This window comes from Macrosteles quadrilineatus, unplaced genomic scaffold, assembly GCF_028750875.1.
Source record: "Macrosteles quadrilineatus isolate MER2022 unplaced genomic scaffold, UCM_ALF_1.0 Scaffold_7__1_contigs__length_78375512, whole genome shotgun sequence".
In the NCBI taxonomy this organism is placed as follows: Eukaryota; Metazoa; Arthropoda; class Insecta; order Hemiptera; family Cicadellidae; genus Macrosteles; species Macrosteles quadrilineatus.
In genome coordinates this window covers 57,069,810-57,086,086 of record NW_026542600.1, presented here as the reverse complement: position 1 = coordinate 57,086,086, position 16,277 = coordinate 57,069,810, and the positions used below count along the sequence as shown (strand labels likewise).

The 16,277-nt window shown below is 33.3% G+C and overlaps 1 protein-coding gene across 1 annotated transcript in view; it reads right to left on the bottom strand.

Moving 5' to 3' along the window:
* Positions 1-4,999: 4,999 nt before the first annotated feature.
* The window catches only part of LOC128999020 (vacuolar protein sorting-associated protein 53 homolog), a 77,413-nt gene continuing 66,135 nt past the window's right edge, over positions 5,000-16,277 (bottom strand). Inside the window, exons 13-15 of the mRNA XM_054425375.1 lie at positions 16,185-16,275; positions 15,045-15,201; positions 5,000-6,834 (exon numbers count right to left, since the gene is read on the bottom strand). Of these exons, the coding sequence (XP_054281350.1) occupies positions 6,664-6,834; positions 15,045-15,201; positions 16,185-16,275 (419 nt within the window). The 3' untranslated portion in view covers positions 5,000-6,663. The remainder of the gene's footprint in view (positions 6,835-15,044; positions 15,202-16,184; positions 16,276-16,277) is intronic.

The window sequence follows — 16,277 nt, the reverse complement described above, 5'->3', positions numbered from 1 at the left end:
ACCTCGAGTTATACATTACCTGATTATAGAGTTTTGGTCCAAGAAGGAAGTAACGGTAATTACTTTATAGGGCAAGCCTACTTGCGTGCAACCGCATCTTGTTTACAAAAAGGTAAATTAAGTAATAAATTACAGCATCTCAAATATATCATAATTTATCACTCTATAATGCATAAAAAATATCATTTCATTGAAATAATATTAGTTATAACTGAATGATAAATTGTCATATCTTTGACAAGCTGTAACTTCTGAATGAAAAAACCTTTTTTAACCAGGTTAACGCACACCCCCCTTCCGAAAAATGACTGCAATGTTTCATTCAATTGTGCCAAATACTTTAGTAGGTATCAGACGTTTTCCAAATTATAAACTTGAGTTTAATTGCATAATATTAAAAGCCTTGAGGAACTCTAACTTTGTTTAGATGGTCCATTTACGAAGCGGTTTGTGCTGTTAAAGTTAATGTTATTATCAATGTGTATATATTAATTGACATGCATCAAGTATTGACACGTTTCTGCTTTCAAACGCTAAAAACGCTAAACGCGTTTCTGCTAGTAAGTAAAACGAAAAGGTGGGCCTATTGAGGGCAGCGGTGCCAATCTGTCGTATACTGTTACGACTGATTGGCACCTCTGCGGCCGCCGTCAGCTTGTCACCACGACAGATTGGCACCACTCATTTCTCGAGGTTCCAATCTGTCGTATACTGTTACGACTGATTGGCACCTCTGCGGCAGCCGTCAGCTTGGCACCACGACAGATTGGCACCACCCCTTTCTCCAGGTTCCAATCTGTCGTGTACTGTTACGACTGATTGGCACCTCTAGGAGCGGTGCCAATCTGTCGCGGTGCCAATCTGACGCGGTGCCAATTAGACGCGTACCCCTAACACTTCTTCCCTTCACGCGGTTGAAATAGTACCAACTTAATTCGATGTATGTTTCTATAAGGTACTTCGAACCGGTAGAACGTATTCGTATAGTAAACCTACCCGAAGCCTGGATACAAGAAATTATTTAACACCCCAAACACTCAGAGATATAAATTCTTACCTTTGGTACGACTGCAACCACTAACCTGAGAACAAAGTTTTTTTACTATTTATGTGTTTAAATAAGCTTTAAAAGCTTATCTAAGGAACATCAACATATACTTTGACCGTAGCATTTATTATGCAGGAGGTATCTTCAATAGTTGTTTTATGTTGTATTAAACTATCGAAATTATAACACAAAAGGAACACTCTCCAATAAAATTGGAGTTAAAAAAGCCCGCTTGAAATTCCTTCTTAATATTTTTTTGACAATGACAACTCATAGAAATTAAAATTTTGCTTGAAATGCAAATATGAAAAACGAGAATTAATTTAGAGTTTCTTAAAGCTTAATAATTCACATTTTTTAACAAAAAATATTAAACACAGCTTACCGGTACGTAAACGTAGGAGATAAAATATCATATTTTGTATTTTGTTAAGAATATACCAACGAAGTACCTATCTTCATTTTTTTTGTGGCTTTATTTTGTTGTTGATGTACTTTTATCAATAGGCCTAATAGCATAAAAATATATATAGGTACTATTTTCGTTCAGGCTTAATCACAGTTAAAAAAAAACTCTTAAATAAGCTTGTTAGTAATTATCTTTCTATAAATAAATGTGGCTCTTGTTTGGGCTATGCTATATTCAATTCTAAACTCCATCGCAATTGGAAATTGATTAACTCAAGGCTTAGTCACAATTTAAATACACTGCCCTTCAAAATGTGTTTTATTATTGTTAGGCTAAGATTAATTATTTATTTATTTACAACCTAACGGCAGCAATCAATGGTAATACAGACCTATTATGTTAAGGGCCAAAATTTAAGATAATTATTCCTAAATTTTATAAGGGCTATCTTTTTTACGATTATGACTATGAAGGTCAAATAAAATAACTATGTTAATATTTTACCAAAAGGTTGAAAATATGTAGTTGCAAAAGTTTGTGAACTAGCAAGAATATCAATTTTATCATTAGAAGTACCGTTTATCAACAATTTGATTCAATTTTAGTAGGCCTAAATAAAGCACTAATTCAGCGGAAACCTAATTAGTCATTTTCTAAAACAAAATAAGCCATATAAATGATAGAGCCATTAGCCTAATTAATCATTCTAATGTATGCTAGACTAGGATATTATCATACTTTGGTTTATTTTTTGCAGAAAATTTATGCTTGTTTAATAATGCTGAATAGTTAAAAATACATACCAGAATTAATACTGCAAAGAATCTCCAAACAAAGATGCATATCGTGACAGGAAAATCTGCATAAATATTATCACTGAATGAGTCACTTGACACTAACACTTTTAACTAAATGTCCACTAATACACACTTACAAATACTACGTGATACAGATACTACTACAAGGTCACTACGAATACTACGCGTAGTGACTTGAAAATACATCGTACAGTTCAACGACAGTTACAAGACAACAATGGACCAATAAGAAACGAGTAGCCTACGTCATGCGAGTACACTAGAGGATTAATTGCTGATCATCAGCTGATCAGCTGACAATGAAATAGGTTTTTGGTTAGTTTATTAGCCAACTTTTAATGCGCTACAATACAATGTATTATAACATTATTTATGGAATATTAATTATATAGTAGGCCTATATGTATGTATTATATACTATTTAAATTAATATAACATGAAAATAGGTAAATAGCTCGTCACGAAAAATATATTTACCTACAACAGTTTTTTTTTTAAAGTAGCCGTTTCAGTACAGTTCTTAGAATTGAAAAGTATCTCATAACAGCATTGTTTACTTTCATAACAGCATAGTTTTACTCATAACAACACGGGTAACGGACCAATGAGGTTCAAAGATTGAGAGAGGAGAAGCAAAATTGTAATGATTCAAAATTCAACTAATCAGCTGTTCAGGCCAATTTAATTGTTGATTGGTGCAATTAGTATTTGATACAATGTTTCGTTGCATCACTGTCAGTGGCAATTAGAGGTTATAAACAAAAACATAACCTCTCTTAGAAGTTATTAGTGTGATTTTTAGTAATTAAAACATTGTCGTAGGTAAAGTAGGGTACGAAACTCACGTAAATAGTGTTAACGACACTCGTAGAAATTTTTAAAGCACTCGCCAAGGCTCGTACCTTAAATTTTCTACTTGTATCGTTTACACTATCTTTACGCAATCGTTGCGTAAACTACCATTACGTTACAATGCAATTACGATAGTAATCAACAGTCGTAAGTAGTATTATTTTCACTAATAGTTACTAAATTCAATGTAATATTTAGCTCAGTTCCTAATTTTGTGAATACCATTATTGAATTGTGAATATTATATTACTGTGCTCGTACTATGATTTAAGAAATGTTGACTTTAATTATGCTACATTATAAGAAAATATTGTGTTTATGCATGACATACATTCGAATTAATAACATTGAGAGTGTATTACTGTGAAATGGGATGAATACGTCTGTTATTACGGTTATTACCTAGAGTATTTAACAGCAAAAAAAACTATAAATTACATTGTCTTGAGCGTTGTAGCACAGACTATAGAATATGTAATGGTTTACTCTATAGTCTATGGTTGTAGTTTTAGACGGGTCGCCGGCGCGGGCGCGTTGTTCCACGATCCCATTGTAGCGACGTTCCGCGATCCCAGTGACTAACGCGTCGCAACAATGCTGGCGAACAGATGTTATCATGAGTTTGTTGTTGTTGAAATTTATTGTGGAAATTTTCAACATAAATGCTCGTACGCATATAAATGTTTGTTATTGTAAGTTAAATTTATACCTAATGAAGAAGGGAAATAAACTGGCTTTCTAGCTTACTGCTATCTCCCTATGTACATATTAACAACAGTTAAGTTGCAAAAGTCATATTTTAAAACGTGTAGATTTACTTCTAATCTGCAGTTGCTACAGTATTTTACTGTAGCAAAGGTGTTTTACTGTTGTCAAAGGACAAATTTAAAGGTTTGCAAGACAAAAATATCATAGCCTTTACTTTATACTCCAAGAGTTTAGAGCCTATGCGAGTGTCAAGGGATTAGTTTTCATAATAAACCACATTTAGAATAAGTCTAAATAAATCAAACATGTTAAAAAAAAATAACTTGGAACTTTAGTCAACCTATTAAAACACTGGGTAACTTATTAGTTTTACCTGTAAATCATCTTCATTTTCAGTTTTGCTATGGTCTTCACTGTCTTCAGTACATTTCCTCATTCTTAATTTACCTAACAAACTTTTTCATGCGAACAATCTATGTTAAACATTTCTAAATAAACTTCAATAAAAAAACCTCACGATACCTACATAAAATCGGTTGACGTTTATTGTTGTGATGTGTTAGCCACTGGGATCGTGAAACGTCGCAACTAATTAAGCGATTGTGGAAAAACACGCCCATTCAGGCGGCGCATCCTCAAAAACGTTCATGGCTTTTCCTCGAGACTTAAAGTTCAATATTACTGAAAGATGTTTTGCGATGAAAGACTTTATGTTTTTGAACAGTTGTAATTACCACATTGCTTAGTAATTATCGTACACCCCAAGTGTATTATATAATCAATGCTCAATAGCATTCATAGGAATATCCTTTTCTTTTGTACTGTATTTAATAATTATTACTGTACAGTAGATGATTTGTTACAAGCATATGCTACAAATTCATTTATTTACATTTTCGCAAAACTGCCATAGCTACTTGACAGTCCATAAGACTAATGTTAAAAGTATAAAAATTTTCTTTTAAGTTTGTAACGAAAAAATTTTTTTTCCATAACAGAGCATAGCATGGATATTGTTTTTAGCCTAAAACTAAGATATTTCTAACAATTTGGAGGAAATCATAGGAGCTGTTTTTGAAATCATTGTGCGCAAACGTTACTCATATTATAGTATAGATAATAGTAAAACTTAGAAGGGAAAGGGATAAATATATTCAAAACAAATTACAAATATATTATTTTTATTAATATACAATATACACTGTCGTTAATCTATATAAATACACTTTAATTTACATTATAGTGAGTTTGAAAATAACATTTGGCAAAATGCTTTTCAATATCCAGGGTTTCCTGGGTAATATGGAGTGTATTGGTACTAAAATGTCCATAACAAAAGGAGGAATGATTTTGCTTCACTTTTTTTACCTTAATACTGTTTTATTTGAATGTATATAATACGGGGAGATGGCATTTAAATTCCTCTGTCCAGCAATCCAAGCTACTTATAAATTAAAAATACAGAGACTGTTCTGAAGCTAAATTTTCCCACAATAGTAATTATTTCTTGCCTAGAGGACATTTTTTTTTAACATTAATGACTTAGTATCAGTTGATTATACAAAAACTGACTATAAAACACTGGATTCCTCTACAACCCTTAAAGATGGGATGTTACCCACAGGTAGATAGTTTTGTCATAAACTGTATTAATGAGTTAAAGCATAAAGGCCAACCATTGTTATGAAGTGACAAAACCTTCCAAATAAACATCATTTGCCTGTAATGCAGTGTGCTGTGTATGCCTCTAGCAGTTGTTTTTAAAAGTACAAATGAGGCGGTCCATTCCAAAACTCACATTGTCCTTATCTTTAAAATTTTCAGGAAATGAAAAACAACTTTTAATTAATTATCCTGACAGTGAATTATTATGTTTTGTTTCATCCGAAGTGAAAGATATGTGTCTTTGTGTATTATTGCATGCCTTTTCGTCCTAATATGTGTAGTTTTTGAGAAAAATAAGTTTTAAGTTTGGATAAAGTAAGTTTTGTCCTGACACAAATGGATAAAGTTAGTTTTGCTCTGACACCTATGGATAAAGCTGGTTTTGGAACACTAGGATTGCATAACACTGATCAGTCTCGTTATTGGTTTTAAACAATAAAACTAAATATTAAGATAATAGACCTAATAATATGGATTGTATTAACCTTAATAGGTTCTCGTATATTTTTCTAAGTGAAGTGGTACTTACTAGAAAAGTTATAAAATTATAAAAAACATTTTCATGAGTTTTTTATATTTTACAGTAAAAGAATACAGAAGTACAGGTCATTAGACGTTCTCTGGACTAATGTTAAAATTAAAAGTGAGAAAATTACTTATGTTAACATCTTTCAAATTAATTGATTGGTACTTTAAGAGCAAGAGTACCCTTCTAAACTACAAAACTGTCATCTTGATCATTATTGCACTGAAAGAATGAAGATCTCAGCCAGAATCAAAATGACAACAAAGTCACATGACCGAATTCAGGCCACCGATTGGGTAAGAGGATAAAGATGGTTTTGGAAAAACAAAAAATACAGCCTCCAATTGGCAATGGTGGATTATGTGATTTTTCGAATGATACAACCGAAATAAAGTGAGTTTTGGAAATGACACACACTTTTTAACATTAAATATTAGTAGGATTACACAAGTTTTGACACGGTATTTTATAACGACTTTTTCTGCTGAATGCAGTGATACCAATAACTCAATTTCTAAAAGAATGGATAAAGTGAGTTTTGAATGGATCGCCTCAAATGAGAATGAAAAAACATAATTGTGGTAGTAAAGTAATGGAACAAATCCATATCTTAAAATATGGCAAATCAGCTGTTGTTTTACTCTCCATTGCCGGCAACAAAATTCTTCTTAATCAAATTGTTGAGTTTGCGGATACTGCTTGTATCGTGCTTGGGACTGTTGGTAGAAGTGGAGCCATTCACAAAACCTGAGGAGTGTCTCGGCCGGAATATTGATAGAAGATGGTTTTTCTCAGCGGCTTTCAAGCCCTGGAAGAAAATAGTAGTAAATTAGTTACATTGCCCCAAGATGGTTTATGAAGAATAGTTCAGTTTTAATTAAATATCTCACAGGGTGAGGCAATAAAAGAGCCCCAATTTATAAATAGAACAAATTCAATACTATTTACCCTATACATACAAGGTGAGTTTTGAATGAGTTCCCCCCCCCCCCCTATTTTTTCTGCATTTCTTAAGATATCAACTCCGGACCACGTCGCATCATTGTAGAGTAGTATGTACTTCATTTTGACTGGGTATACACTTTTGGCCGCCATCTTGGATACAAAGTATTTTTTTTTAAATGTAAAGGTAGGGTTGTGACCCACCATTTCAAACTAGAATTTTACGCAAATTACAATGCCACAATTCGTTTTCAAAAATCTTGATCCATTCTAAAGTTATGAGAACTTTTTATAACTTTATTTTTAGCCCATTTTAACATTGTGCATTTACAGACTAAGACCATACCCAAAATAGTGCTGGATAAAGATAAGTAACACCATTAGTCATTGTCGACCTATTTTCATGTGGCTATGACGGATGTATTTTTTTCGGCCGCCATCTTAAATCCTTCATTTTGAAATGTGATAAATTATTTTAAATATGAAGGTGGTGTTTTGACCCACCATTTTGAACTACTTTTTTATACAGAACTCAATTCCACAATCCGTTTTTCATTTTAATATTTGGTTTACGATATATTGACATTTTAAATAAAATAATTGTAATGTTTCATCAAGAATGCTTGATAAAAAAAACGGATTATGGCATTGAGTTCAGCATAAAAAAGTAGGGTACTTACGTATTATGCGGAGGCCACTTATTTTACAGCGCGCTGCGGCGGTTGGGTTAAGTTGGGTTATCATAAATATGTTTGTAGAACTTTCCTAGTTTCGTTATGAATCGAACTATACGAGATGAGTCATAAAAACTTATGATAACCCAACCTAACCTAACCGCCGCAGCGCGCTGTAAAATAAGTGGCCTCCGTATAATACGTAAGTACCAAAAGTAGTTCAAAATGGTGGGTCACAACACCACCTTGATATTTAAAATAATTTATCACATTTCAAAATGGCGGATCCAAGATGGCGGCCGAAAAAATACATCCGTCATAACCAAGTGAAAATGGGTTGACAATGAATGGTGGTGTTTACTTATCTTTATCTAGCACTATTTTGAGATTAGTTTGTAAATGCACAATGTTAAAATGGGCTAAAAATAAAGTTATAAAAAGTTCTCATAACTTTAAAATGGATCAAGATTTTTTTTTTAACGAATTGCAGCATGGTATTTACTATTTAGCGTAAAAGTCTAGTTTGAAATGATAGGTCATAACTCTACCTTTACATTTGATAAAAAAACTTTGTATCCAATACGGCGGATCCAAGATGGCGGCTAAAAATTTATACCCAGTAAAAATGAAGTACTTTGTACTTTACAATGATCTGACGTGGTCCGGAGTTGATGTCTTAAGAAATGTAGAAAAAAGTAGGGGGGGGGGGGAACTCATTTAAAACTCACCCTGTATAAATAGCACATCAAAACACAGCTTATATTTTGCAATTTAACTCACCCTGTATAAATAGCACATCAAAACACAGCTTATATTTTGCAATTTTAACTTAAGAAAGTCATTTTTCCATTTCTTGATAACAAAATCCTTCAAGTGACGTCCTTGTCCTACTTGACATTCCTTTTCAGTCGCTTGAAATTGCCAATGAATACTCCTTCGAAAATTTCTTAAGGAATCATTTCTTGGACAATTCAAGAACATTTCTAGGGCAACTTTGAAAAACCTTAAATTTCAAGTAGCTTATAGGGAGAACCCCCAAAGAAAGCAGAGAGGCAACGTAATGCTTCCAACAACGAAAGCTTCATGGCAAACCTCTTTGGACTTTGAATTACTGCGACTCACACTCTTTCAATATTTGCTGGTGTACAAAGAGTTTTGCGACACCCACCGATTATTTTTATGGTTTAAGCTGTTATCCTAAATAACTTTACCCAATTCCCTATTGTTTTTCAATCTGGAACAGCGCCAAATTGACCAAGTATGGAATGTGGTCCAAACAATCTCTGGGTGTTTGCACAAGGACCACTATTTTTTAAATAGGTTCCTACCGCAAAATCTCAGTGTTTCAAGGCTCAGGCACAATGTTTACTAAAATGGCATAGTTTGAGTGATGATATAAGCATAAGCACAGCTGTTTATTTATTGTTGCTTTACTTAAAATGTGACAACGAAAGAAAATCGGGGTGCTCTCACTGCCTCACCCTGTATGTGGACCAGCAATAATAAAAGACAGCAGCAAAGCTTCATTTACTTAATTGAGCGAAGCTCTTATACGTCGACTCTTATGCATTTCGTAATATGCAAACTCCTCCTAGACGGCTAAAGCAATCGTTTTCAAATTTTGCATGGTGATGAAGATCATATTGGTGAGTGCCAACATCTATATGGCGTCAAAAAAATCTCTATGGAATCCGCCCCACGGGCCCTCAAAGTTTCAATGTAATCCTTATGGAAGCCGTATTTGACACATAAACAAAGGCATAAGATCAGCTGGTGACTTTTTAATGAAGTAGATCAAGAAATAGCTGATAGCATTATTCCACGGATATTAGAACAGAAACGGTATAGATCATAAATAATATAATCAGATGACGACACTTGCCTGAATCGTATACTAATAGCCTTAACATCTTGTTTGGACGTTTATTGACAGTTCCATTTTGAATATTAAAACAAACATGTTTTTTTATTTGAGTCCATCCAACTAAATTAACAGTTGAAGTTATGTTTGAAGGCTTGTTCTAGGCTTACTTAGGGAAACCTTATGTAATATTTTTAGTAACCCCCTATATTAGCGATAAATTGGTTTGTGAATTTGTATATGATTTTAAAAAATTGGGTTTTCTTTTCCGAGTCTGTTGGGCTCTTCTAGCCGACCGATTTTCATGATTAAGGTCTCAAATTGAAAGTATGCATGCACAGATTTCACATCAAGCATCGGCATATATATCTACAGTCCCACTCGGCTTATACGTAATTGAAATTTGCTCCCCATGTATTTCTTACGGGAGTTTATTTTGGTTTTTCTTTTCCGAGTTCGTTTGGCTCTTCTACCCGATTTTCATGATTGAGGTCTCAAATTGAAGGCATGCACAAAGATTTCACATCAAGTATCTGCATACATTTATCTACTGTATTACTCGACCAAAAAAAATTAATTAGATTTTTGTCCTAATTCTTATTTCAATTTAAGATGTGTTTCAACAGTTATAATTATACAATCCTATATATTTTAGTCTAAGAACCTTCAGTGAAATACCAGCTTTCATTTAAGCTATAAGTTATTCACATTGCACGAGTTTCAAGCAAACTCAAGGTGAACAATCAACATGAAAATTATATTTACTAGCAACAGTGCCCGTTGTGGTTAAATACAACGGTCTCTAGTAAAGTAATGGTTATGAAATCCATACACCACTTTACTCACTAATATTAATGGTACAGTTTAAGCACATAACATTAGAATCACACATTTAACATAAGAAACACACTTTAAACATAAATGCAAATTGTTAACAACAACATTTTATCAAAGAAAAATTAATTAGATAACAATAAGCTGTTGAATTATTAACACATGTTTCGTATGATTAGATTATGCATACTGGTAAACCAATTATTGCCATCTATAAAAATAATTTGTTTTTCTTTTCCGAGGCGGGTTAGCTCTTCTACCCGACCGATTTTCATAATTTAGGCCTTAAACTAAAGGTGTGGGACGTTGCGCAGATTTACTATCAAGCATCGGCATTCATTTTGACGTATATTGCCTCCCTGTACATTTCTTATGGGAGTTAAATTTTGGTTTTTCGCAATGTTTCGCAAGCGGGCGATGGTTTACAGGAGGGCTCTTCTACCTGCCCGATTTTCATAATTTTGGTCTTAAAATAAAGCTATGCAAGCACATATTTGTCATCAAGCATCATCATTAATTTATCTAATGTATTAATCGACGAAAGAATTTGTTTTCCCTCCAATTAAAGATGTATTCCAGCAGTTATAATTGCATTATACATTTTGGTCTAAACACCTTAAGTGAAATACCAGCTTTCATTTGAGCTATTGATTATTAAGATCGGACTACCTAAAGCACACTGCTGAATCACGAATCAACAATAAATACAATAGTTTTAGTACCTATCTGCAATCAATGATACGTACCTCTATTATTTAGGTTATTTTATATGTCTTGGTCTTAAAATACTTCAAAGGCTTTCACTTGAGATATTGATAGTTTTAATCAGTTAAGTTCAAGATACTGTATCGCTCAATCAGAAAATATAAATTTGATTATATCTTGGATTTGGAATTTAGTTTTAGATACATTTACTTAATTCTAATTACGTTACTCTATTTGTTTTGACCTAAGAACCCTCATTGAAATACCAGCTTCCATTTCATTAAAGTACGCAGCTAAATCACGACCATCACAAATTGTTAAAAAAATGGAGTTATTTATCATCGATTTATAGCCAAACGATCTTGCTTGCAACCTCAACAGTACTTTCATAATTATTTGCAAATATTCACAAATCAGGCAATCCAATGACCTATTAATTAATCAAATCGGTTCAGTAGAACTGTAGATTTAATTGTACAAAGTTTAACAACAACATCTTTAATTCAGTATTTTCTCACTACTATAAACCTGGAGGTTGCTTAACGTTTTTGCAAATAACTTTGAAACGGCGAGGAAATCGACCAAAGTGGAAGGTGATATTCTGAAAGAGAATAAAATTTCCTACAAATTACTATTATGAATTTCTCGAATATACTCAATAAAGGCAGCCTAAAGTTGGCTACAAATATAAAATTGAAAATATAAACCTGTAATAAAAGGAGTTTTAAATGTATTATTTTTATTTTTTATTTTTTTACCTTAAATAACTAATAAAATCAAACTTTCATAATTATTTGCAAATCTACACAAATTAGGCTTTCCAACGACCCAGTAAGTAACCAAATCGGTCCGGTAGAAGTCTAGATTTAGTTGTACAAAGTTTAACAAAAATATATCAAATTCAGTATTTTCTCACCACGATAAATTTGGAGATCACTTAGATTATTGCCAATATCTTTTAAATGGAGGGGAAATCGACCAAAGTGAATGTAACATTCTGAAAGAGAATAAAATTTACTACAAATAACTACTATGCAATTCTTGAAAATACTTAATAAAGGCAGCCAAAACCTGGCTACAAATAGAATCTTGAAAACAGAAACTTGAAAAACCCAGTTTTTAATGTATTTTTGTTATTTTTAATTTTTCACAACAAATATTTAATTAAATCACGATTTTATAATTATTTGCAAATCTACATGGGTTAGGCTTTCTAATGACCCATTAGTTAACAAAATCGGTCCAGTAGAAGTCTAGATTTAGTTGTACAAAGTTCAACAAAAATATCCCAAACTCAATATTTTCTCATTACTATAAATTCGGAGGTTGCTTAGCTTTTTTGCAAATAACTTTTAAATGGTGAGGAAATCAACCAAAGTGGAAGGTGATATTCTGAAAGAGAATAACATTTCCTACAAATTGTTACCATGCACTTCTTGGAAATATAAAAAAATGGCAGCTAAAAGTCGCGCCCAAATAAAAATTGTGAAAACACCGTTTTCAATGTATTTCTTATGGAAAACACGTTTTCTTTAATTTATCACCATAAATCATAACAAAAACAAACTTTCATAATTATTTGCAAATCTACACGACTTAAGCTTTCCAACGACCCATTAATGAATAAAATCGGTCCAGTGGAACTCTAGATTTAGTTGTACAAAGATTTTTAAAACTGAATTATATATAGAATAGATGAGGGTTTTCTATGATTAAAAATCAATATCTTCAGTATTGTTTGTTTTTTATATGTTTTAAACTCAAAATATTCAGTAAATTAAAGGCTAAATTATAGGTAAATTTGAGCTCTTGAATGTTTGATTTATTTATGTTCAAAATACTGTTTTACTCAATCAAAAATCGTAAATTTAATTATTTCTTGGATGTGATATTTATTTCAACGCTGCGGAGCAGCATGGGTCCTTTAGGTAGTATATGAATCTTGTGGGATTTTTAATAACAGAACCACGTGTTTTAATGCGAACAAAGTTTATGTGTTTACATGGTAATACATACAGCTTTGTAAATAACAGTGTCATACTTGATATTTTTTATGTGATTGGCTTACTTGAGAAAAACTTAATTTTTAATATTAGCTTTTATAAAAAAAAGTGATGGATTTGTTTGTATGAAAATCATACACGTTAACAAAATTTACACGTACAGCGTATACATAGACTGGTTTCCATGAATAATTGTGGATTTCATAATGTGTTTGAAATGCCGCTACGTAGCAAATAGTTCGATCATATCAAAATCAACAAGGACGACTAGGAAGCACAACAATTTGAGCCAAAACTTTCAACCTTCTGATTGATTATACAAATTATTAACGTGTAACACATGGGTTATGGTTTAAACGCTTGAATCAACGCAAATGTCAATGTCAATATAACTTTTGTAACTATAATATATTTCGTGAGTTTCACTTATATACTCACCATCACCTAAAGCCCTCTTATGCAGTTATTAGTAGCCAAAATGGTAGAATCCGAAACTGTAAAGGGTTGACTTCTAGGTTATAACTAGCTAGAACTGTATCGCCCTGTTTTAGAATAAGTTGATGACTAACCCAGAGGGTTTATAATTAAAATGTAAATGCAGGTCTCCGAAAATGCCTAAAATTACATCTCTGTGTTTTTTACTCCCCTTTATTACGAAACAACGTGTAGCTAATCTAATTACACCAATATTTATCTTTACACAACTGTTCTCTTAACTTAAAATTGTAGGTAAAAATAATTATGAAGCTCGATGGTGAAGGCCAATAACAATATATATGGAACCCTGATGACTCCGCTCAATTTCGTGGATGCCTCTGCGAACACCACCTAGTATTCTTAAAATTCAAAAACTGAGCTCACACTAAATTTTAGGATTACTGTTTGTCAGCTATCATAGTCAAAGCAACTGGACAAAAATGTGATGGTCAACCATGATTAAGTGATGAGTATTATCAAATCAGTATACAATACCAAGAATGCTGAACATCAGTTCCGTTTTTACAAAGCTACATCCAGTTTTCTAATCAAAATCAGCAGTAATTTATAATGTAGGTTGAGAAAATGTAGGTTTCCATGGTGGTGGTTTTCAGTGTTTTGTTGTCAGTTGTGGATAACTGCCAGACGTTCTGCTTTTACCTAGTGGCATCCTCAGTTTACTAACCATTTAACTATTAACCATTTCATAGTAAGGGCGAAAAGTATGGTAGTTATCTACAACTGGTAAAATGGATGACGCCAAAAACCACCACCATGGATTCTTAGGATGCCGGCTACGAAAGTCTACGCATGAAGATAATAAACTAGGTACTTTGCAAGTTAAGTAGGAACCTGCAGACCACACTAATTACTTCAGGTCGGGTAAAAAAGGTTGCCCTTAGGGGTTCAGGACAAAATCGGGTTGGACATAAATTGTGTTGTTTTGGATTTTTTTTATTTTAGTAGTTATATTACAATCAGGTACAATACCTTACTGTGCATTATCTCCCGTGGACGTTACAACATTGAGAACATTTTTCTTGGTCACAGCAAAACCGTATAACAAGTACTTTGACAAAAGTTACAAATTGGAACTGATGACAGGTAATGTGAAACAAATTAGTCTAAAATCTTAAACTTCTCCTGCAGTGATGGCAAAATCGTTAACATTTTCTGTGATTGAGGCGAAACCATAAATTTTCAATTGCATGTTTTAGCATATGCTTTGAGAATTAGAGAATAAAAGCTCTTCCCAAAAGTCTATCTCCTGTCGCACATCTCAATTATAAATTACCTGACCCAAACTTGGCCAAGAAATTATTTCTAGCCCCAACCGATAACTGGCTTGGCCCAAAAATTGAAAAAAGCGATACCCTCATATCATTACTGGTAAAGAGCAGTTGTTAACCATACAATTTTTTCCATACCGCAATGTCACAAAGCTGTGTTGCTACATGCAGTCAAAAAGTAAATAGTTTAAGTCATAATCCAAAATTCAATATTGTCTAAAATGTTACTTCACCTTCATTTCCAAGACCTTCTGGAACTCCTGAATGTCAGATTCAGGCAAAAGTTTCAGGAACTGATCCACAAAGGCAGTATCAGGTTCTATTGGAGCCATCACTACTTTCAGGATCATTTCTCCTCTTGTCATTCCTTTCACTACAACTTTAGTGTAGCTGAAATCACGGTGAAAAAGTACTGTATTTTATATTATTCACATTCTAGATTCAAATCGGTAAACATTAATAACTACTGTTACCTTTTACCCTCGTCAATCCTTGTAGTTTTCCGATTACTATGGTTTAAAGGCCTCAAAGATTTAACAATGAGGCAACCTAAGTTAGGGTTCCTTCAATAAAATCTTTCCTTGGTTGATAATGGATGTTAGTGACAGTAGGTATTCTAAAACCCCATCCACACGCTACGGCATACTGCTGCAATCTGATTGCACCAACAAATCGTTGCAATAAATTGGACATTGATGTTCTGTCCGTACGCAATGATTTTTTGCCCCCAACTTCCTTCACAATTTGTTGGTCTTTTCTCAGTTGTGATCAACGTGGAAGAGATACTGTGGTGGTCCCTGTATGTAATTTTTTTGACACAAGTAGTGAGAAAGGGACGACGCAAACCAAGAAGTAAGCGGTGTCGGTCTTGGCTTCTCAAGAGAGACAAGTTTTCGCATGTGAGACTACTGAGAGAGTTGAGAGATGAACCGAACCACTGGCGCAACTATTGAGAATGATAGAAGACTCATACGTGGAATTTTTCAAATTAGTTACTCCTCTGATAAAGAAACAGGATACAGTAATGTGACAATCAATTTGGGAACACTGTTTGTTTTCTATTTTAAGCAGATGATCGGAGCGATAAGTTAAAGCACTGTTTACACGTTCTAACCTGTCGCTGCAACCTTACGATATCGTTGCCAATCATCGCCAGGAAAATAACAAATTTCATAAACCTCTTCCGTCCACATGCTCTGATTATCGTAACAATATGGTTGATACCGATCAGATCGCTGCGATATATCACAGCATGTAGACGGGCATTAACTATTGCAAATAGAGCAGAGAGTATTATTTTCTGAGCCAGGAAGGACTATTTTTCCACTCAGGCAAGCCTGCTATCTATAAATAATTTCTAGTGTAGTTTATACCTTGCAGGAGCTTTTCTTGCGACTTGAGATCCAATGGACGGAAGGTCGAGTAGAACAGTCTTGAGCATATGAGTGTCCAACAACAGCTGTTCT